Genomic DNA, 25,285 nt, shown 5'->3' with positions numbered 1-25,285 from the left:
AACTCGTGGCAGGCCCAGGGAGAGCAGGGGGAGAGAGAGAGAGAGAGGGGGTTCCAGGTGAGCGTCCCAAGAGGAAGGTCCAAGAGGGCGTCCGGTCCCTCGGCCACGCCTTATCAGGGGGCTTCAAGGTGGGCTGGGACAGGACTTGGGCCAATGGGGTTACAGACACCTGATACTTCAGGGGAGGGTTACAGGTGTGGGATGAACCATACATTGGGGGGTGAGACAGAACATTCCATTTGACCTTTGGATCTATCAGAAGGGGGGATTGCTTTCAGCTTGGCTTTATTATTGTTTTCAAGATGCTCAGTAATTAAGGTTTGGTATTTCAAACCTTCTTTTCATCTCAATATCTGTATTTTCTGACTCTTTTGCCAGGCCATCATATTTATAGGGCTTTGCTATTTCATCTTCCCCAACAATTAGAAAAAAACATTGAAAGTTAGAAGCCACATAGTAAATGCATAAATTATGCTAATAGATCCTATTATAATTCTGAATTCATTCATGTAGACAAACACTTTGCATATGGATAGCTATGGTAGACCTTGTTTTTGTAAAACATACCTTTACCGGCTAAATTACTTATTTTCGCATATAACAATGAAAGCCAAGATTCAGAGATCATTAAAAAAAATTCAAATCTTTTTAGAAGGAGTGACTGGGCTTTCTCAGCTTAACCTGTCCCCTGTAATATTTCTCTGATACACTGGAAGAAATCACCATAATTAAAGAACACAAGTTGAAAGAATTTCAAGCACCTACTCATCATTTAAAAAAAAATTCTCGGCACCAGCGTTCCATAAATGTTAGGATGGCTGAAGCAGGGCACTAAAACATATTTATACAAGGGAACTAGCAAAAGGCATTCAGAAACTTAGCCCTAGTGCAATCACAGATTCTTAATAACACTGAGGAAAATCACTTAGCCTAAACCAACCACATCGACACGGAATGAGATTATCTTTGCTACTCCCTCTTTTCCTTTTTTCCAAAAAGAAACAGTAACAGAAAAACAATTCCTTAAATAACGTAATAGCTTATCATTTCTTCCTCATAGATACACCACCACTGGAAAAGGCAAAATTAGCATGTGTTGCTCATGGCTCTGCAGCAGCAAACAACTCTCAACTACAATCCTGAAAGTCAACTAACTTCCAGGCTTGGTCTCCACATAATAGAAAGTTGAAGATGATGGAATAAATAACAAAGTTAACAGAGGTTTCTTTTTTTAAAATGGTGTGACTCAAAAAAGGCTGTAGTTCTCACAAACCAATTTTTCAGTTTTCCTGCTGACATGTCATCATAGTAACCATCCCATTTCAAATGGCTTTAAAATGCTCAGGAGATTAGGGGAGTGGTCTTTTTAAAATTTTTTTCAAGTTACACTCCCCTACTTTGCAATAAGCATATTTTGTACATACATATCAGAAGCCACAAGCTCAGTGATGTTGAGTAATGGCTTCAAGTACACAGACATCCAGTGCATTGATAGTAAATTACTGCAGAGAAAGACACGTCCCTGGTTTCAAAAATATTAAGTTCAGAGTACAAACAGATCAGTCCAATACATGCTCACATAGCATGTCAATAAGAAAGTGCAGTAATAAAGGACCTGAAAATTTTCATCTGAGAAGACCCCTCTATGATGTTAAAAACCATTCTAAATTAAGCAAGCTACAAAATTCCTTTTTGCTTTCACAAGGCATATCTGGTCGGTTTTAATTATGCCTAAGACAGCAGTTAGACACAGTTTTTATCTTCAAGAAAAAAGACATTAAATAACAATACTACAGTTGCATGACTAAGCAGTGAAAGCACACAGCTCCTGTGAAAAAAATACATATAGAATGGTCTTCAGTCCAATAACTGAACTGCTTCTCAAATTATGTTTTAGGTCATGTGCATTTTGCAAAACTTTTCGTATTTATGCAAGTAAAAGCAATGCTGTAGAGTATAGTGGATACCATTCCACAGGCTACCAAAGCCGTATCTGCAAACTCCCAGAGCACCGAGGCCAGTGGCTGCACCATGAACTGCTGTGCACGCGTGTTTACACAACTGAGTCACAAGAACAACACTGAATAATAGCACAAATTAACTGCCACACCGAGCATGCCTGGATTTTAGCAAAAGCTTTAATCCTTAAATTACTTCTTCATAGGCTGCCTTCCTTAAATCCATGCAGATTCCCAGCAAATGCCATGTGAACACAATCATCATTACAGAGTTAAAATCTATTCCAGTTTTACCATGAACTCCTTCTGTTCATTGCACATTTCTGTACACAAAGAAGAACTGTGCACATGGAGACAAGCAGAAGCTTTTCTGGTTAACAAATTCTTTCCCTTGCACTGCATCCAAACAAGTGGCTGTTACTGAATGGGTAAAAAACCCCAAACACTGTTACATTGCCACTGATTGATTTTCAAAATACATACCTTCAAGAAAGAGATTTTTGTCACCTTATTGTCTGACCCTGGAAAAGTCCATTAATCTCTTTGTGCCTCAGCTTCCCATCTGTAACACGGGGATATTAAAGCCTGCCACCATGGATAAAGCACTAGCTAAGCACTAGGTATTTTAATTATTGACTCAAACCTCAAAAACTTACAACTAATGAAAAACAGCAATGAAGTAGCTTGATACTTCTGCATGCATATTGCACATGCAGTGAAAATACACATTTAAGAACATATGGTAAGTGTTCTACAAACAGGCTTTATCATAAAAAGAAAAGCCCTTAGAATTTGACAGAGAACTCTGAATGGATCATTATTTGAGAAATAGCCCTCGAACATTATTTGAGAAACAGCATATGAATGTAATGACTGAAGACTACCACACTGGTTGCAAATGAAAGGTCTACAAGTCATTTTCATTTTGTAATTCTCATCTCTCTCTTCATACCTGGCCATGCAATGGCAATGCCAGGCTCAGCACGTTTAGAAAACTTGTCTTGAAATACAACTTGAAAAAAAAAAAATAGTACCTCACTTAAAGAAATTTTACTTATTCAAAGAGCTAAAAGGAACCCATTCAACAAAAAGAAGCAAAGAAAGATGCCTAACACTCCTAAGCATATGTGTACAGAGTAAAGGAACACAAAAATATTTCTAATTAGGTGTAAAAGCCTTTTATAAAGTCATAATGTAAGTCAAGCATGGCTTATTACACAGGAAACAGAAAACTTGGATGCAAGAACTTGCCTCAACAATCCCAACAGAGGCAAGTCTTGCTGGGGTTTTTTAGGATAAAGTTACAGAAAAACAAATTAAATTTGTCTGATAATGGACAAACTCTTATTTCCACAGCCTAGAATCCTGCAGCTGGAAACCTCATAGCCGGCATCAAAACCACCACGATAAATTTTTCTTCCCTTCTCTCTCAGTTCCTTCCCTTTTTTTCTCTCTGTGTCTTAGTCACGGAGGAAAGAGAGCAACATCTTTGAACAAGAACCTTCCAGAGCTTTCTGCTGCAAATCTTGTGTCACTCCAGTAGGTCACACACTGACTACATCCTCTTTGGAGTAACCATTCCCCAAGAATTATTGCAGGAAGGCAAAGCTCAATTCTATGCCACGATCTAGAGCAAGGTAGCTACAGAAATAGTCAAACTCTTTTAATGCACTGGATAGCTAGTAAGTAGCAGATACTTTCAGCAGATACTGGTCTGTTTGGAAGACAGACTAGTTCAAGTCCATAATCTGGAATTCAGACATCTCACATTAGCAGCTCTAAAAAATATTAGCAAAGGTAAGTGACACTGCAAAAAATGTCACCAGACACAAGCTGATACTCTGTCCCCACCCAGTATCCACATTTGAAAACCCAGCACAGGAAACAGCAACAACCCAAAACATGCAGCCTTACCTGAGGGAAGAAAAAAGCCTCCCAATGCACGTTTGCACAGGAAGAAGAATAATCAGAACTGCCATTCCTGCAAGACATGATGGGCCTATTTCCATCCAGAGAAGTACTGTTACTGCTACAGCTTGAAGTGGTCCAGCCCACAAGAAGTGCAAGAAAATTGTTACCTAAACAAATAGTTAAGAATCAAAAATTAACTTTTAGCTCTTAGCTAACTCTAAATTAGCTCTTAGCTAACAAATTAAACCCCTAGTAACATTTAGGAAGTACTTCTGCCCATGGCAAGGCCAGGTTGGATGGGGCTGTGAGCAACCTGCTAGTGGAAGGTGCCCCTGGAGGGGAGCTGGAACAAGAAGGTCTTTAAGGTCCCTTCCAACACAAAACATTCCATGTTTAAGAAACAACTAGAAGAAATGTTTATTAGAAACATTTAATCACCAGTTTTAAACAAAACTTTCTTAACTCTAACCCCACAATTTCTTCAGCCCCTTGGAAAGATCTGTAAAATACTCCTTACTTGATCAAATTTGTTCACATCGTTTGACAGCAGGTTTACTATTTGACCAGTGGTAGTTTTCGCCATAGCTACATTACTGAGACGAAGTGCCTAAAAAAGTCAGAACAGTCTCAAATTATCACAGCTTATAGAGCACAGTACACCTATACACACAAGATACATGAATACAATACCAGGGCTAAAGCTGAAGGCACATCTCAGCTTTTCCCTGAGAGCATTGGAACCTTAGATAAAATGAGGATTAGACTAAATATCCTAAACAAAGCCCCAAAGAAAAAAGTATTAAAAAAAAAAAAAAGGCCAAGGGAAGGACTGTGAGAATAAAAATGCCCTATCTTCATGTCTGAAGTGATTAAAAATAGGAAAATAGCAACATAGCAAGTCACTAAGCAAAAGAGCTGTAACTTTCCATGTGCATTGTTCTTCCCCTCACTATGAGCGTCTGCACAAAACAGGAACAGAAAACTCCACCTAAAGGCCAGACTAAAGTCAGAACAGTGTTTGGCCAATTGAAAGAATTCTGTTTTGAACGTGTTATCGGGCAGAAGGCAAAAATCCCTCAAGTTATTAATTTCAGACTATCTTTGCAAATCAGAGTGTCCGTTTACAAATCACTAACTCTTGAAAAATCATAACTTTTCTGAATTATGTAAAATGAAGTTTAGCACATGCTATGAAAAACAACAAGAGTAAATATCAAGTATTTTTATATGTTAATAAAAAAGTTAGTCAGTAGAAAATAGAATGTGATTATAAAATATCCCCCCCTGCCTAAAAATCACATATGGAAATATGCAGTCTGAACCTTACTGCAAAGGTCCAAACCAAAATTGCTCATAAATACTGATAACACACCCTGCTTCCTCCTACACCTGCTAGAGAGAAAACACAGGTTTGCAGCACAAGTTCAAAAAAATATACAAAGCACGATACACGTTTCTCTGTACAGAAATAGTTCATTCCTCAAAAACGCTTCACATTTTTAGGCAGCGCACATCTACTTCTCCCTCTCCAAACATTATTAGGGTTCCTTTTAGACCAATAATCAAACCTGAAAAGCACTGATTGTTTCAAAAATACTGTTGCAGCATTTTGAAACAAGTAGAAGAACATCAGCCATCAAAGTACTATTCAAAGCATAATTTCAATCAAGGTCCCTTACATTTTATGCACCTCACTTTTGTGTTAGAAGGATATTGTTATTGTTATTGACAGAGTGAATCCCAACCTTAACTTTGTTGAAACCAGCAGAAACTTTTAAAACTCCAGTATGAAATTCCTCTGACATTCCAAAAAATAAATCTAGGATACTGGGTATATGAAAGATCAGATTTAGTTATTTGAGAAAATTATTGCTTCATTTCCTGTCTTAAGCTACCTGTCTCTCATCCACCTGAAATCCCTCAGGTAGCTGCCTGCTGCTATCCTGTTTGCTCCACACCACACATTAAGGTTGGTAAGCTCTGAGAAAATATGTTCGAAATTCAAAGATCATAGTAATAGGAGTTCACATGATGCATGTTTGGGGAAGTGTCCCATCAGGATGTGTTTACAGCACCTCTTACACAACATATTTGCTATCTGAGGTTCACCTGAACCATAGAAGACCGCGCTAGTGTCTTGCTAGTAGCCTATGGCCTGTCTTGGACCTGCCACACAATCACCTTTCTGACTTTTCTTCCTAGCTACTTCTACGTAAGCAGCAAAACCAGTTTTAATATGATTCTATTTGAGTCCAGTTCATTCTGACCAAGACAGTCTCAGGAGGAACCACACAAGCATCTGAGCCAAAAGGAGGGTGCTCATCTGTGACTGATTTGTGTTCTCAGGGAGGAGGCAGCCATTCCCATCAGGGAGGAGGCAGCCATTCCCATCATCAGTGGCAATGCAGTTTTAGCATTTCCTTGATTCCCTCTTGGTTTTGATTTTTTCTTTCTTTTTTAAAGTGAAATAAGCCTCACATTTTCCTGGCTGAATGGATCTGTATTGATTGCAAAATAGCAATTTTACTTTCATAACCAATTTTTTACTGAAAAGTCCTGTTTTGGCACCTTCCTCTTTTTACATCTGATACATAGCCCCATACGAGTTCTGTATTAAGAATGCTCTCTTATCCAATCTATTTATCCTTACAAATCAAATATTTTATTTTCTACAGAAATTAACAAATTCTGCTACAGTGCTGGTAAATAAAGACCCAAGTTTTTTTCAAAAGCCTGTATGAGGTTAAAGAGAAAATATGACCTACTTATAAGCAGCACGTAGTGAAGACAAATTATTAGAAAGGTTTGGCAATGTTCCGCCATTACCTCAACCCTCACTCTCAGAAGTAAAAATGAGGGCTGATTAATTTTCAATTTAATCCCATCTCTAGAAATAAGGGTGCATATTACAAATATTTCTTTTCCAAGCTTCTAAGCCAGTATCAACTCAGCAACAAACACCATCACTATATACATTTTCCATTAATTCCATTTTGATAATCAGTCTGGTAAATTAATACCTTAGAGAGATGTTTATGTACAAGAAAGCATTGTGCCATGCTAGAGCCAAACTCCCGGAGGATCCTTTTCAAAGTATCAAAAGAGGAAGAGAATAAAGGTGTGTATGAAAAGTAATCACCACTTAACATGCCGGCATTTTTACTCTCCTCACTTTACTGCTTTGTGCAAAAACTTCATATGACCTACACCAGTAGTAAAAGTGTTTGTCTTAAGTTGATGGTACCTATGTTTAATGGTTAAAATAATGTGGATTTCTTTACATTCCAAAGAAACTGTGCAGTCCTGATTCTTCAATTAAACTTCTTTGCTGAGGTCTGAAATTGCAGGTCACTATTCCAACAGCACTGAAGATAAAAAGATGGGGCATTTTCCCTTCCAGCATTCTCAGCAGAGATCTCCTGCTTGGAAGCAGGCTCAGGGTTTGGGTATTGCCAATGGCTTCAGAAGAGTGAAGCAGACATTTTCAACTGGGAAACAGCATTTTGCCCTGGATGTTGCTCAGCTCCTTCCTGTAGGTAAAACTCAACTTCTCCTGCTCCACTTTCCCTCTGACAGCAGCCTCAACTCCATCTGTAGCTCAGGACAGCTATTTCTTGATCAGGACACAGAGACAGCAAAGAAACCATGGCTCACTGAACACACATCTCTTCTCACATTTCACTGTTTTTATTGCAGTATTCCCACAATAAAACCAGTAAGTGGTAATAAAAAACTAACTCCCTGCCTTTAGGATTCCACTTGATTCTGAACTGTGTCTCCTCTGCCTGCTCCTCTCTCTCTTCCGCCCAGGAGGGATAAAGGTGAAGATGCCAAGCATCCCTGCCTGCCTGGAGGGCAAAGTAGCAGTTCCACAGAACTGCTGCCACTCCCCCAAGGGAACCTGATGGGTGCCCAAAGGGAGGGGAGCAGCCTCTGATCTACAAAGGAGACAAACTACTAGTTCTACATCATGGATGGGATAAAATATAAATAAATAAATCCCACCATTAACCACAACGGGGGTGGAGGGAAACCTGGACAGTGAAGCAATTCCCAGGAGACTGAGAGTGTTGCAGCAGATGGTGACATCCATGTCCTCCCCTGGGATCAAACTGCAAGGCTGAGTAGCTGCCAGCATTCCCTGGAAGCTCTGTCCCTCTCCTGCTCTATGCCGACACCTCTTACAGATTCAGCACACAACACTTCCAAGAGCAATGGTGGGGCTTCTCTCCAACAGCAGCAAGAAGCAAAAAAAGCAGCTCTTCCAAGACTTTAGGGCAATTTAAGTCACCACCTTCACTAAGCAGGCCTGAAGCTGTCATTCAGACACCCCAGCACCAAAGAGACAGCAAAGCCACATGCACACATCTAAGGCCTGACACGTTCAGCATGCACTAGGTGTCTAATGAGTAACTTCAATGGAATTGCAATCATGAGCATAACAAACAACTGCATTTTTAAACTCCCCCAACAGAACAGCTGTCAAATACAAAATACAGCTGTGAACAGGTTTGCTTACCTTCCGATAAATCATGTGACACATAGCCACCCTCAGCTTCATGCCAGCCCGCTGCACATGATAGAAGTATAAGTGGTGCATGATAGCCAGAATAAGTGTGCACACAGACAGAGCACCTGCATAGCAATACGCAAAATTCAAAGCTACCTCATCTGAGGCATCATAGTTTTCAAAATAATTAATAATTTTCCCCAAAAAAATTGGTTGAATTATTTTGAGGGTTTCCTGGAAAAGAAAGAAGGGGGAAATGTATTAGTAATTTCATATCACACCGTGCTAACCAAGTCTATAAACAGGCAAACAAGAGCCAAGTACTGCCACAAGCCATATCCCTTATTATTTTGTCTTTATTGTGCTCTAAAATGTCAAGCCAATTTTTATCAACACATTATCCAAAAGAAACATGTTCGACATTAAAATTTAGCTGGAACTTCAGGGAGAACTCTCTCAATTACCAAAAAAAAATGCTTTGATGTTATAAAAATTCAACGAGAATGTATTATACTTCCATTTTTTTAAATGCCATGCATCCTTTAGAGCCACTTACAGAGAGAAAAAAACCCTCTTTCTATTGGGCATCCCACTTAGATATATAAAATACAAATAAGCCTTACAAATCAAGTCAGTGGTTTGCAATGTCTCAAAAATAATGCACTGAAATGAGTTCTCTGTTCCACTTCCATAATCCCACAGTTATGACTCAGTTTTTCAGTCTCTGCAGGCCTATAGCTCTGTTTTACCTTTCTGAGAACATTACCAGGTTCTCTGAGCAGTCCAGGATGAAGTCACCAGTACATGTCATGCAGTCTAAGTGGACAAGTTGCACATTGCTGTTAGCCAAGAAGTAGGTCCTGTGACATTTTACACCACTTACCTCAATCATTGTGAAAATTCCAAAAACTAAATAGGATTTCCAGTAACACAGAATAATGGCTTTTGTTAAATGTGGTGTTTTTCCTCTCTTTTTTGCTTTTTGCACCTCTTTATCCCAGTACCTGGCAAAAAAAAGTGCAAATATGTTGGGGGACAGAAGTAAAATCACAAGGCAATTTCCTAGAATAAAACACTTTCAGACTAACAGCCAGATTGCCCTGATCACCTCATAAAATTGAATCAAATGAAACGAGTTAATAATGTCTAGACCTATTTGCTCTTGGTAAATCACAGACAATTCACCACTGTTGGGTATTATCACCCTTGACACATTTGCTGATGAGGAACTCTTCCTTTATTTCTTCTCCCCTCTGATCAGACAGTCACCACTCACCTTAATTAAGAGCCTCCTATCATATGATCTCCTGACCATGGACTAAACTGAGGCAGCACAGTGTCTCTGTCTATCCATATGCCCTGTGCTTCCCCAGAGAGGTTGTGATGTCCAACCCTTTCTCATGTCTGGCCCTATTTTCTACCACAAGCTTTGCTGAGGATTTCATCACCCAACACTCCGCACATCTCTCTGAAGGCGAGGATTCGGCAACAGAGTGGCAAAGACCTTTCCATCACCACATGTAGGACACAATCTGTTCACATAAAAACCAAAGACAGTAATAACAAGCATGATTTTAGCAAGAAAGTATCACAACTTAAGCAGACTTCTTAAAACACGCTGCTTTCAGAGAGGAACCTCCCCCTTTCTTCTGAAGGCTAAGTGTTTTCTGCCAGACCTCTGACCTTGACAGTTTGAGGGATAAAATGAGTCTAAGGCATGAAAGCCAATTATTTTGCAACAAAGCAAAAAAGTTCAAAGCATACAGATAAGAACCTTTTTTTTTTTTTACCCTCTTTTTGTTACAAGAATTACAGTGTTATTGTCTACATGCTTTGAAAACAGAAACTATGTAGGTTCTGTGGGGTTTCTTGGCTCAAGAGAAAAGACTACTTCTGCAGGCAGCTATTTATGAATTATATTCTTTGCTTCTTGGTCAAGTACACTGAAGAATTAAAAAACACTCTTTTTTTTTTTTTTTCTTCTATCATTTCCTGACTCATGCAAGTGTGTGCTTTTACTATAAAAAATCATTGGAAAAAATCCATCTTCCCTACAGCCAAGTCCCTAAACTGTTTGAAGACACAACCATGGAATTTGGCAAAGCTCTCCAGCTACAAAGACATTAAAAGCAGCAACTCCTACAGGCTTATCACCTACTCTCTTTCCTCAGTTAACTTATCCAGAGCAGGATGATGTCAGATCTGGTCATAACCTTTCGTTTCTGGATTCTTTTTACTTCTTGAGGAGTCTCTTATCCCAAGCAAACTATCAGGAAAGTTCATCTGCTCTGCTTTCAGTGTAACGGCAAGAAACAGGAAGGCCACACTTTCTTAATACAGAGGCCACCTTTCACTAAGAAGCATCTTTTCCTCTAACTATATTTAGCAGAAGATTATTTGAAGACAAAAATCCTCTCTGTTGGAAGACTCATGACAATTGATATAAATAATAATTATTTGAAGATATTTTCCTACTAAAATATAGATCTCCCTGAGTCAATAACACTACAAACCGGTACACAGTCCATGAAAAAGTACTTAAAACCAAATAAAAACACTTCCTAGATACATGCTTTTAGCTGTCCAAGGCATCTTGCCCAATTTACCAATGATTGGTAGATTTTCAACATACATATATTTATATACACACATATATTTAAAAGGTCACTTAATTCAATTTGCAATCTAAACAAACAAACAAAAAGAAATAAAATACAAAACTTTCTTCTCCACTTTTATACAGAGCAATTTGAAGTTTCCACAGCTGTTTTACCACAGGCCAGAAGATTCACACATTTATTAAGGATAACTACCATTACAGTTAATGAAAAGTTGTTTTTTGCAAGCATTTTGCAAAGTGTCAAATTAATTATAAATGACATAATGGAATTACTCTAATGCAGTTCCATTATGTATAACTTGAAAAAGTCTAAAAAGTATCTATGGTAAACAAGTTCTCTTAGTTCTTACTGCTCTAAATTCTTCAGTTTTTAACCTTACTTAACTTTACAATAACATCTTTTAATTTTAGAATAGAAATAAGATTTTTACCTTCTCCAGCATTAATACAATAAAAGAGAGCAATTGTGCCTTCCAAGCCAAAGTATTCTACAATTTTTCTCCTTACCACTGCAATTCCTCTCCAAGCTTCTCTGAGGAATCTTCTGGCATCACTTTATACATATCATCTTCTTCAAGCCTCCGTTTATGGCCAGTAATAAATAGGGGATTCAACCACCTAGTTAAATACAAATTATTAGCAAACTGATTAGCAGACCAAAAAGAGTAATTTATTTGCATAATAATTTCATTCTTTTACACCCTTCTTTTCTCCTCTTCCTGAATCATTTAACATCCATGCGTTTCGCTGTATTTTTATCTAAGAATTAAGTCAACTCCTATCTTGCAAATGGGAAAGCATTTCCCACTTCCTAAATCTCTTTATGCCCACAGCAACTTACTCCCAGGCATTCAGACAGCCAGCATAACCCTTCTTGGCCCTATGGAAATTGCTTTCTTACAGTGTTTCCTTACACTCAAGGAAAAACAGCATTCCTTTAAATATTAAGGGAAAAAAAGTATTAAAGGTCAGTAATTTAAAGACAATCACTGAAATGTAAAAATGGGAAAACAATAGATTATTACTGTACCTTAATCATATTTGGAAATATAAACAGAAGCACACTGACACAGTGTGTAGGTTCAAAAAAGGAAAATAATGCCTAACAGCTCAATTTCCTTAGTGGAAAGATTCTTAAAAGCTCAGTATTTTACGAGAACACTTTGAAGATAAATTATAATAGCAGTACTGTAGATTTTTTGAGAAACACTGTATTTTGTTAGATCAAATAGGTCAACTGACAGCGAACAGCAAGACTAGATTTTTATGCACCTGGATCCTTCTCAAAGCCTGAAACACCAGGGAAGTCCAAACAGTTTCAGTCGGGCCCCACAAAGCGAAGGTTGTATTGCATAAGGCACAAAAGTGACCAAGTTGTCCATGAGATGGAGAAAAAGGGAATGACATGTGCAAAACAGGCATGGCTTAGTGGGAACAATGGAGTTAGGGTACTTGCAGTTTTCCATTTAGTTTGTCTCTCTACTAAATTTGTGATAATTTGTTTCCAGGAGGCATGGATTTTGGCTCTAAGGCTTTTCCTATAAGTACTTTTTCAACTGGTTAACACCATCAAAATCAAGAAGTCAGGGATGGATCTGTTTTGGAAAAAACTGTTGCCCTGATTTTTAAAAGTGTTAAGTTTTCTTCTATAGTTCTTTTGAAAGTTTTCAAGTTCTCATAAAACTTCTTTAGCCTTCTGATAATGTTTACATATTTGAGAGTCAGAGTTCCCACACAATTTCATGTATAAATAGAATAGTTTACATATTTCTCTGTGGGTGGAGAGAATGATCTTTGGACCAGTGTGGCTGGAGAGGAGGTAATTCCATCCTCCAATCCACAATCACCTTTGGAATTCTATAAATACCAGATGTCTGAATAAAACTTGGTCTTTTTCTCTTTTGAACTTACCAAGCTTCTGAGTACTCATTTAATGTCCAATAGTGACAGAAAAAATACTCTTGCATTCAAGGCAAGCTGTCTGTTTGATCTCAATTGCCTGTGAAAGTTCTTAACTGCTGCTCAGTTTCTGATATTTATTTACTCCCCAACTTCACCAACACAGTTCTTAAAAGAACGTGTGGTGTGCTAGGTGAAGCGTGTTATTTTCTGGAAGACCTACATGTGAGATTTCAAAACTGGGGTGGTTCACAGTGAGGGTATTTATTTATTCACAACCACAACAGTGGTTATGAATACTCATCAACTTGCTCTACATTTCTTGCTCGGGCATGTTCTAATTAAACTTGGTATACACTGGCTTACAAGAAGGCTGTTGGCTAGTTTTAGAGAGGGTGGATAGGCAGGCAGAACCTTAGATAGGAGGCTCAGAGTTTCTTCAAAGATAGCACTGTTGTAGAAACCTCTTTTCCCACGCTCCATGGCACAACTGCAAGTAACAAATGGGATTATATAGTGTTGTTCCTGCACTACTTAGCATGTTAGCACAGTGTTTTCGTGACTCATTCAAAAAATTAAGTCTCTATCCTTAGAGCAGCACCTTTGATGCCTAACAGCCCTTCTTAAACTCTTGGAGTGAGTACTGAAGATTTGTTTATGTGAGCTGTTAACTCCTAAATGAATGTTACAGGTACAATTAGAAATAGAAAGTACTTCTCAGACAAGTCTGTTGCATGGACTTTATGGTTAAATAGCATCAGGGCCCAAATCACTACCACATCTTTCCCACAAAAGGTCCTAATAAAAGGTCTTAAATACCAACTGCTCCAACCAGCAGCAAAACTCCTGCCTGGTTTGACACAAGGAATCTGCTCCAGTGAAACATGTCTTTGACCTCAGTTCTTGCAGCTGACCACAGGTGAAAAGCAGGTATGAGGCAAATAACCTCAAAGCCATTAAATAATTTCTGCCTGCTGGATGAAATAGCCTCTGTTTGCTCCAGGACAAGCAGGGAAATATCTGCACACTTCAACTGACTCCTGAGGCTGATACCCAGTGTTCCTTCTCTTGAAACATCAGTATTAACCCAGGATGTACCCATAAACAAGTCACAGGTCTCCTTTCAGACAGAGGCTAAAGTTATCTTTCTCCTAGCATGAGAATCAGATGAGGCAGCCCTTTCAGGAAAATACAAAGGCTAAATCCTTCTCCCATCTACGGAAATGGTTGTGAGATTTCACTGGCTACTGCTGCCAAGGTGGTGAAAAGAAAACTGGTTCTGACATTTAACAAGGAACATAAATAGGGTATTTATTACAAAATCACAGAAAGGCTGGGGTTGTGTCAGAAGAGACATCTGGAGATCAGCTGGTTCAAACCCTGCAGCTCAAGCAGGGCCACCTAGAGCTGGTTGTCCAGGACAATGTCCCAACAGCTTTTGAAGATCTCCACAAGGCCTTCATAACCTCTTCAAGCAGCCTACAACAGTGCTCAATCACCCTCACAGCAAAGTAGTATTTCCTGATGTTCAAAGGGAACCTCTTACTATTCAGTTTGTGGCCCCACTGCCTCTGATCCTACTCCTGGACACCACTGAGAAGAGCCTGGCTCTGCCCCCCTTGCACCCTCCCCTCAGGTATTTATCAACATTGATGATATCCCTTGGATCCTCTCCTCTCCAGGATGAACAGTTCCAGCTCTCTCAGCCTTTCCTCCCAGAAGAGATGCTTCAAACCCTTAATCATTCTTGTGACCCTTCACTGTGCTCTTTCCAGTATGTCCATGTCTCTCTTGTACTGGGGACCCCAGAACTGGATTCAGGGCCCCAGCTGTGGCCTCAGCAGTGCTGAATATAGCACTTTCTGCATGCAGCAGGGTACACAGAGGAAAACAAAAGACACTTTAGAAACAGACTTAAATATACAGTCTTAAAAAATAAAACCAATGCTTTTAATTTTACTCACTAAAGCACCATTCCTCTACTTATACTGTTCAAAAAACCACAGGCAGGCAACAGGAAAAATAATGCCTTCCGCTGAAGGCAACTGCTCAATCCTGACAGCATTTGATCCCACACTACAGCCAAGAGAAGCACGTGCTGACCACAGATGTGCAGTCCACTGCAAAGAAACACTCTCAAGTGTACAGGTCTGTAAGAACCATCCAGTTTATCCTTTTGTCCTTAAACTCCCAAAACAACTTACTGATGATATGCCCATCTCCACTGAGGAGTTCTTACAGTTTGCAGAAAATCCCTTGTTGCCCCATCTCCACACTGTACCTACAGTGTGAGTGAATTTGAAAAAGATTTAAGGAGCAGAGAGATGACAGTGCAGGGTAAAAACTGCCAGAAGTGTCAGGGCTGTCAGACTATTAGTTCCAATGAGACCTAGTGCAACTTCAGGGCTTCTCCCTTTTTTTCATCAGTTAAAACCATAACACTGAAAAGAGTAATATATTGCACTACAACCTATGTTAACATGAAAGAAAGCAAGGAAAACCAATCCAGAGCAAGTAGAAAACTGAAGTAATTCATTTTGTGACTCATTTATTATAATGGACAACATGGCAAAAACTCAGCACGAGCCCACATTTCCGTAAGGTTAGGGAAAAAAATTGTATAAAAAACTCAAAAAATTGTAAAAATCACCCATTATTGACCTTTCTGACTAGTGTCCCCCAAAATACCCATCTTCAAGAGCTACTGCTCTGGAGATTTCAAGAGTAAAAAAGGTTTTAACAGTATGTTGTATTAACAGAGTATAGTTAAATACCTGTAGAAGAAGGTTAAGCATTTTTATTTTCAAATGTTGCTTAGTCCTTGAAGGGTTTTTATCTCAAGAATGATTTCTTCTAGGAACTCTAAGTACAGCAAGAAGAGTTTGAGCATCACCATTTCACTGATGCATACTGAACTTTAAGCTGGAAGGTCTACTTCCAGACAGAAGACTTAGCACATGCTCCTATTCAGTCATTAAAGTTTCCACCTGAATGCCACATGCAGATTAAGCCCTGTGGGATTGTCTGCACTCACAGCAGAACGGAGACCAAACTCAAGTCACACATTTGTAAGACACAAACCAACCAAGTCCTTCCCTTGCCTGAAGGCTCAGTTAAATTAGAGTGCTGTCAGAGGACTGCTGGAGGAGGCTGACAAATAAAGCAAAGGCCTACATAAAGAACATCCCTGAAACCCCAACATAGCCATAAAGGAAGACTACTCATTAGAGTGGTATGTCTTTTGTCAGAACAGAGATCAGCTAACACAGATCCCTTCAAAGAGTATTAAAAACAGCTCGCAAAAAGTTAGCATTTGTTATGAAAACAGAACCTGTGCAAATTGCATTATTCTTTAATAAAAAAGCTAAAATAATAACCTAAATTAAAGAAATTGAGGAAATATATAGACAGTCATGCAAACCCCTCCTCTCACCCCAATGATGGGCTCAATACCAATCTATTTTACTGGAAGAGAGGAACAACAGGCTGTAGAGGTAAGACTCACACTGCCTTTCTGTATTTCTTTCTGAAGAAGCTGTTCAACTTAAATAAAAAGAGGACTCGCTAGTAACCGTCTTTACTTTTGCCAGGTACCTTCCTGTGTGCTAGGAATTTTGAATTTTTTTTTTTTTTTACACATTGCCTCATTTTAGTTGCTCTTTCAGAACACAGGGTTCACATGATGCCCTTCAAAGAGCTTAGCCCAAATTCTTCCTAGCATGACCTATGCATAAAAATGTGAGTTTCTGTAAGAATCCAGAGTACCTTGTGTTCTGCTGGGAATGCCTCTATTCTATCAAAACGATTAGCTGATCAAAGACATCAGTCTGGAAACATGCCCAAAATAAGTCCCTGGTACTGCCAGAATACTGATGTCACTTGGAATAAAGATTAAAAAAATAAATTAAAAAATCACTCTATAATCTGATGCAAACCCAACTGCGAAACAGTAAATCACTGTTCTGACCCCAAAAGGCTTTTCACCTCCGCAGCAGTATCTTGGGCACTGATAAAAAAAGAAAGTGATTCATTTCTGAACCAGCAGATACACAAAGACCACAATATAAACATTCACTTCCTGCATTTCCCTACTCCTGGGTCCCGACATTACACGCCCTTTAAGATTACAACACAGTCAACCAGCCACAATTTACTTGGTTGCTCAGGAAAAGTCCAATTTTTACCAATTGTTAAGAGAACTACTCCACCAAGATATTGGCAAGCCTCTAAGATTGCAGAAAAAGCTAAGACAGTGTTTGCTTACCCTCCCAAGAGAAGTCATCCCCTTGTTCAAAGACAGCATGGAAGAGAAACAGGCCCTGCTATCCAAAAGGCAGCATCATTAAGACTAGTCATGCTATTCTGCTTCATACATGAAATAAAATGTCCTAAACAAGAAAACTTATTAGATTTCCTATCATGCCAAAATAATTTCCTATCAGCCAAGGAAGAAATACATTACAGATAGGTATATGAAATTAATAGCAGCGTCCAGCTCAAATGGTTCATTAACCCAGGGATGGGACCTCCTGTACCTCTGGGTTTTTATCGTGTCCTGCTTGCATATACTCAAAAAAGTACTATTCTCAGCCTGCAGAGCAGGCTTGCAGAGCTTCCTAGAAATCTAAGCATACATTACAAGTTCTTCATGAACTTCATGGTAAAATCTGTCCAAAAAAATCAGCCAAGAAGCATTTGCAATTACATTACAAAGCTGACACAAATAAAAAATGTCCTAAGATCAAAGGATGTGTCTGTAAGGGCCCTGGGTGCTCCTACAAGTCTCAATTGCCTTGACTAGCCCCACAACAATCACCCCACAGTCACTTGCATATTACAGTACCTTCCTCTGCACAAGTGCAAAATTTCTTTCTCACCAGTTTCACAAGAGCTCCTGCTTTATCACAGGACAAGTCAGAAAAATCAGACAACACAAACTGCTTGCCTGATTAGGAAAATACTTTCTTTATTTGTAATAATAAGCAGAAGTTTAATTTCTGGATAATTTTACAGCACCCAGTCAAAGCTGTATCCAGTATACTCTCATTAGCTAATTTCTTAGAGGTGTTTTACAAACTGCATTTTCCCCATTCCTCTTAAGCTTATTTGTGCATTACATTACAAGCATCACCTGTTTACACTCAATGGCAAGTTATTTTTCAACAGTTGCACAGGAGAGTCTTTGTTTACTCAAATTCCTCCGTAACACTAGGATTTTGTCTCTCTTGAGCAGCTTGGAAGCACTACTTCAACAACTAAGCTGCAAAGTAACACATTTTTTTCTCTTTAATCACCTACTTTGGAGATGGCTTTTTTGATAAAATAAATGGTGTTTCCTCACAGGCCATTTGGATAATAATGCACGTTGCTTATTCTCCTGGATTCACCCCAGGAGTCTGCCTGCCTCACTGTACTGTTCATTACCCACCTTTGTGACACTCTACACCAGCAGTGCAATTCAGCACTGCTATGTGCTTGCTCTCAGTCCAGAGGATCACTGCTGGCTTTCTGGATGTACAGAAAGAAGGACACACATGCTGAGAGTCTCCAGAGTTATTTGGCAAGAATTCATAAATATCCTAGCAACAGTTTTTAGTCATCATGTGATATTTTTTTTTTAACCTCTCCATTCCATATGTTCATCTACTCTCATTAGTAGAGTTGCCTTCTCCCACTTCCCCTTAGGAAGGCAGTCGTCCACAAGTAGTAAAGGAAACAGAGTAAGACTGGTATTTCTTCAGATGCTTTTCAACTGTGTTTTGGTTGCAACTTCACTCCCCAGTTTAATGTGGCTTAAAGAGCAGCTTTTCTCATTGCTTACAGAAGGAAGAAATAGGAATACAATGAAATTACTTCAAAGCCATATTAACTCAAAAACGACCTTCAGGCTTCCAGTTTCAATACCAATTGTATTAACCTTTGATACCCAGCTCCATCTCATCTTCCAAGCTGCTGCCTTTTCCACAGCACAGTGTGAGCAGCTAAGCTGCTGAACACCCACTTTCTGGTGCTGACAGTAACACAGCTGGTATCTGACTACATTTATTGCAGGCTGTTTTCATGTTGTTCATCAGCCAGGTACAGAATTACCTTATTAATCTAGCACACTTCCTGGTATTTCAGACAGCAAGAAGAAACACAGACATGGCAAGAAGAAGGGGGGAGCATACTACAAACTAACATTTTCTGCAGGCCTAGAAGCAGGGAAGAGAGGAGTAGCATCACCTGTACCTGTGCCATTTCAAAGACTTTTCATTAAAATATCAATTTCATTAAAATAAAATTAAAATATCAATTAAAATTAAAATGTCATTAAAATATCAATTTCAAACCCAGCAACCACAGGCCAAGAAAAATACCAAAGTACCAAAGATTTAATGTAAAGGTCTGAAGATTGTGACTTATAAAAATAAACTTCAGTAATTACTCATTAAAGAAGGACCTAATGGTGGGAATTTCTGTATTAACATCCTTTCTGACAAGCAATGGAAATAGGGAGAATTAAAATGCCCCATGAGTTCCCACTGTTATTACAAGTGGTATGGTGCCAGGGATACAAAACAAATAACATAAAATAGATGACTGATCTTTTCAACATTCCACTCCCAAAATCTAATTGGGTTATCTCCCTCCTCCACTCTACATACAGCCTAGTTTTCTAGAAGCGGGATAGAAAAATTATTTTTGGAAAAGAAGACAAAACCAACATCATGATATAATCTTAATTTTCAAGTTTTGCAGGAATTAGAAGACATTTTCTCTCATAAATGATACGGCAGGCTTTACATAAGCATTCCAAAGGCAAATAGTCTGTGTTTCATTATACTCTTAACAGTTCATCTTACTGCATATCTAAGCACAGATATTTACAGTAGATAGCAAATGCTAACACTTCAACAGTTCATAGACACTTGCTGTAATCCATATAATCTATTTGGCACTCTTTATCCACATATTTTAACTTTACTAGCTCATAAACAATAATTTTCAAGTATTTTCTTTTGCATAATACAGACATCTTGCAAATAAACATGCAAAAATTAATGCAGTAGCTCAAGAGAACAAATTATTCAAATTTGACAGCAAGACATTAAATATCTGATAAATGAACAAACAAGGCATTATCTTTCCAAAAAAGTTGTATGTGTGATCCTCAGTCTTTTTTCATCCAGGAGAAAAAGAGAAGCAAGTGTGATTTCCATCTCAAAAATGTGTTTTCTGTTTATCTATACTGAAAATGCTTACATATTTCTTCAGTTTCTTATCATACCACAACTGTCCTGCACCAGTAAGTCAATAAATGAACTTAGCTACCTCAGAGGTCTTTCTAAAGTGGCATTACTATGCAATTTCAGGCATTAACCATGGGAATTCACTAAATATCAAGCAAGATCCCAGGCAAGTCACAAAGCCTGATATTTTCACGTTAAGTAAATGTAAAATCCTCACAGTCAAATCTATTCACTGACATAGTAAAGAACACAAACCAATTTTATTGGTGGCACTGCTGGAGTCCAGTTGAAATATCCAAGAACAATGATGAATTCTTTGCATAACTTCTTTCAATGCAAGGCAAGAAACACTTGAAGATAGATAAGCATACAATACTTAGGCTGCTTGAGAAATCTGGTGAAATCAGTCAGTGGCCTTTCTGATTCTAAGCCACAGAGTGAGAGAGGGGGAGGAAGTTAAATAAGGTGTGTAGCTATTGACACTGCTACAAGAGAAATCTGTGACATGACTACATTTGGTCAGGCAAGAAGCTACATATTGTACAGTCCTCACTCAAAATCCTGGGACTTACATATCTATTCTTACCCCATCCAATTCACACTTAAACCCAAAAATGAATATTGTTTTTTACTCTTCTCTCCCACTGCACTTCACATCAGATCCATGAAGAAGACTTAGTGGTTGTGTCATTCTCCTCAAAGCACACATGTAGTAAGTAAAAACAATGCTGCCAGACACTAAAAGGTAATGATAAACCAATCACTGACTTATTCCTTGGAGTAACAACTCTGTAGATGCCTTGCTGCAAGTTTTCAGATCACGTTTTAATGCTGTTATTGTAATGGCAATTGCCTCATGTCAAGTCACGATGTGAAAAGGCATCTAGCCTGAGGATGATGACAATGTTCAGTGTTCCAAAAAACCCAAAGACTTGTCACAGTCATGGTGAGTCTGTGACAGATATGTAATTACTGTTATTATTAAAATGAAGTTACAAATTTTTATTTGTATGAAATCTAGAAGCATCTTAACTTCTTTTACTTCTCTGCACAAAAAATGCTGGATACTCTTTCCAGGGTGTTCCAGCTTGCCCTCCTTCTCATATTGTTAACAGCGTTAAAGTTATTAAGTCTTTCAAAAATTTTATCATACCCTATGTTTGGCAACTTTCCACTAAAGTGGATTTGATGTCCAAACAGCAGAATGCATAAAAATTCAGTAACTGCTATATAGAAGAAATATCTTTAGTAACTCAAGTGAACAAGTGCTCTGAGCAAACACAGATATGCTTCCTACTTAATGAACATGCAAGCTCAAAGATGGGCTAATAGCCAGAAATGAGAAAGTCTTACTCTCTTAAGTTATAAATTTAATAATCTCACCACCTACATCAGAAAAAAAAAGATGCAAAAAGTGCTATTCTCAACTGCATGGGGGCCTGTAAGGCTTTTTCAATTCCTAAACTTTCTACAACTGAATAGCTGTTTAAACATGAAAAACACAGCTGAATTCTCTCTTCCTTGGACAAACTTCAAAAAGAAAGCAAACCCTCCTACCCATCCTTCAGAGTCACCATTCTCACCAGCAAACTGAGCCAGCAATAAAAAAACCAACAACCTAACAACATAGATGAAGTAAATCAGGAATACAAGCAGTCCAAACTATAACTGAAATACCAGCCAGCGCTTTAAAAAGTTTGGTGGGCATGGAAATTGTGATTCTTGAGAGTCAGGAGTTACAATAATATCTGAAACATTCAGAAGGCCAATTTAGGCTTTGATAAACCTCTGTTAATATAGCTAATTCAGTGAAAGACACAAAAAACAACAATATTTTGCAACTGCCCTGCCTTCACACTTCTTTCATAAATAGTTTTCATTCTTGTAACGTTACACAAGAGATGCATTATAAAAGTAACAATATTAACACACAATCCAGATGCTCCTCTTTCCCATGAATGTACTGCTGGAGTGTTTAATGTTCATCAAGCTCATACTTGCTAAAGTCACAACCCAAAATCAAGAAGACAAGCTTCAAACAATGGAAGAAGAATGTCTCTTCAGCCTACACACTCATTACCTGAGATTTATAACTCAATGAAAACATGACTTTTTTCCTCCCATGAGTTTGATACTGTTTGCACCAGGCAATAATGTAAGCTTTTATTTTGTACCACTGGCAACAAATGGGAGGGTGGTTCCTCACAATGGCAAAACTGCACTTCTGGAGGAAAATACAAACAAAATAAAAATAAGAAGGACCTTTGCTAAGCTGCTTGCAATGCCGTATTTTTACCCGCATTGACAACAAGCAGCCAACACCTGGAATATGGAGAGCAGAGCAGGCACACAACCACAGGGTGGTGGCTGCTACCACTCACAGGATGGCCTTCCTCAGGCACTGTTTTCCCAGTTCTCCAGAAAAAAACATATCAGAATGTCCTGTGTGAGACAAGAGCTAAAATGAAGCAGTACTCACACAGCTGGGAGATGCTACACTCGTCATAGAAAGGGAGAGTAATTCTAAGTAACCCTTAAAGTTAGCTTTATAGCTAAATGAGAGGGTGTATTAACAGGGTTATTTTGCAGAAAATTGACAGCCCCTCCTTATTCAGTTTTACCACAGGGCTCAATTTCGAGCCTTGTCTTCTCCAGGCTGAAGAGTGGAGAACAATGAAGGTATAATTTCAGCTGAAATTTACACCCAGAACACACTAATGCTTGTTGACTAATATACCAATGTTAGTTGCGATCACACGCACCACAGGTAAGAGACAAGAAGGCTATTTTCACTGCTTTGAATTACACTGCTAAAAATGCCTGAGAAGCAGGACATTGGGCAAATTCTAAAGCTTTACATGCTCCACTAAACCCTTTTCCAAAGCAGAAGCTTTATGGTTGTACACCAGCATCTGACTGTGAAGTCTCAAGTCCCAGTTGATCTCTGGACTCTGAGCAGACCTGTCATTCCCCAAGCACAGTCTTCCACCTATTTTTCCCTTTGCAAAGTAAGAACCTAAAAACACATATGGGGTAAAAGGAGCCTTTCATGTGCTTGCCTAAAGCTAGGGAAATTTAAGGTATTTCACTATAGCTGCTGAACACTTCTCTGCAATACATGCAGGGTGATACGGAAGGCCAAAAAAAAGACTGATACAAGCTGTCAGAAAGCTGGCTACAAGCACTGCATGCTTCTTTTTCACATCTAGCTGGATTGGTTTTGGCAGAACTACCAGTAACACCACAAGATTCCAGCAAGGGAAAGGGAACAGACCAGAAGCAGTCATGGAATGCTACATGGCCAACTTAGGTTCATCCCATTCTGCTTGGATTTCACAACAAAGCTGTTTCCAACACAGACATCCCTGGTATTGAAGTAAAAGTCAAAATGCTGAATACAAGGAGTTCTGCACAAGCATACAAGCTGCCTTTTTTATTATTACTTATTTATTTTCTTTGTTTTTGCAAATAGTACTCTGAGTGATAAACATGTTTAGTTAAAATCTGTCACAGTTTTTAAAATCCCCGTACCTTCCAAAGGGGAATTCTGCACCTGCTCAGAGTTGCTTATAGAATCAAAGAGTTTTTTATTTGTGTTTCAGAGGCTTCCAAAAAAAGAGCTTCACCTGCCATGCCCTCCCCTTCCTTCCCCCTCCTCCACCACACAACATGTGCACCCTGGTTCAGGCTGCAGCAGGTGAAGCAGGATAAGAGCTTTCTCTGGAAGTGCCCTTCCAAATGGGATTTGCTAGGACAAACAAGCTTGGTGCTCTCCCGTTTTACTTTGCACATGTTTTCCTATTATAGTTCAAAGCAACTAAAATGCTGAGCTGCAATTCCTCACCTCTTTGAGTACAGATATATACCCATGCCGAGGTCCCCACTAAGAAGAGACCAAGCACTAACTCTGAACTGGTAGCCCTGTGGACCCGTAAAGTTTGTAACAACACCGCCAGCCTTCGCTCTGTGAGACCCAAGCCCCTTCGGAGCGTAGGCAGCAGATGTGTGGGTGAGAGCAGCCAGGATGCTGCCCAGCCACCCCTTACGCCGGGGAGTTCCCACGTAGCCATGCGGGTCAGAAACCACCTCACTGCCGGAGGGCAAAGCCTCACGCCGCATGTGAGCCCAGCACGCCTCGCCGGGATGAGCAATCCCTGCCCGCGACCCGTTATTCAAACGGGGAAGCACAACAGTGCCTGGGAGCAGCCCTGCCCAATTCCGGGCAGGGCTACCCGGGCCAGGAAGCAGAAGGCGCTCCCGTCCTCCCCGCAGCTACCGAGGGAACCAAACATGTGCTCGGAGGGGGAGACGGGGCCGCGCTCGGCGCCGCTTGCCAGGCTGAGAGCTGCCGTGCCCGAGACAGGCAGGCCGCCGGCTGCGCCGTCCCCAGCCCGCAGCCGGGGATTATCGCGGGCTGCCGGGCTCACCTCAGGAGACCTCAGCCCACCTCCGAGCCGGGGCTGCCCCGGCCGGCAGCGCTGACAGCCGGGCCCGCGGGGGCGGGCGGCAGGTCGCGCCCGAGCCCCGCCTGCACAATCGCTGCCGGCAGCCGACGGCGCAGCGGGGCAGCGCCGGCCGCCGCCTCCCTTCCCCGCTCGCTCCCTCCCGCCTGCCGCCGGGGCGCCCGGACGCTCCAGGAGCCGCGCTCAAGTGCGAGACGGGCACCCTTAGCCGGGGCTCGGCACTCCTGAGCGGCCGGGCGAGGTGAAGCCAGCGGCGCTATGCCCGGCGCCTTCCTCGCCGGCGCTGCCCTTCCCCCTGCCCTCGCCCGGGCGCTCACCAGAAAAAGAGCCGGGAGCAGAGGTTGGCATCCTGCAGCGGGTTAGGCTTCTCCTCGCGGGGCACCGGCTCCATGCCGTCCGCCACGCCGCCCCGACCCGCCGGGCGTGCGGCGAGGGCGCAGGACCACGAGCGACTTCCCCCCGCTAGCAGCCGCCGCCGCTCTGCCGCCGGCCGGCGCTGTTTCCGGGAGAGCCGGCACCCCCGCCTCGGCCCTCCTCCTCCTCCTCTTCCTCCTCCTCCTCCTGCCGGCCGCCGCAAGACGCCTCCTGCCGGCCCGGCTTCTCCGCGGAGCCTGAGGAGGTGCCGGGCAGTGCCGGGAGCCGGTCCGCTGCGGCCGGCTCAGTGCGGGCCGTGCCTTCGGCCGGGAGGCTCT

The 25,285-nt window shown here is 40.5% G+C and overlaps 1 protein-coding gene across 3 annotated transcripts in view; it reads right to left on the bottom strand.

Annotated features, from left to right (window-relative positions):
- Window positions 1–24,984, bottom strand: part of ABCC4 (ATP binding cassette subfamily C member 4) — a 136,275-nt gene extending 111,291 nt beyond the window's left edge. For all 3 annotated transcript variants that reach the window (XM_053936292.1, XM_053936293.1, XM_053936294.1), the window contains exons 1-6: window positions 24,911–24,984; window positions 11,507–11,617; window positions 9,263–9,383; window positions 8,389–8,613; window positions 4,387–4,476; window positions 3,873–4,036 (exon numbers count right to left, since the gene is read on the bottom strand). In XM_053936292.1, coding sequence (XP_053792267.1) covers window positions 3,873–4,036; window positions 4,387–4,476; window positions 8,389–8,613; window positions 9,263–9,383; window positions 11,507–11,617; window positions 24,911–24,984 — 785 coding nt within the window. The remainder of the gene's footprint in view (window positions 1–3,872; window positions 4,037–4,386; window positions 4,477–8,388; window positions 8,614–9,262; window positions 9,384–11,506; window positions 11,618–24,910) is intronic.
- Between the last annotated feature and the right edge of the window lie 301 nt (window positions 24,985–25,285).

The sequence above is a fragment of the Vidua chalybeata genome, chromosome 2 (assembly GCF_026979565.1).
Source record: "Vidua chalybeata isolate OUT-0048 chromosome 2, bVidCha1 merged haplotype, whole genome shotgun sequence".
NCBI lineage: Eukaryota > Metazoa > Chordata > Aves > Passeriformes > Viduidae > Vidua > Vidua chalybeata.
This window is presented reverse-complemented; position numbering and strand designations above follow the sequence as displayed.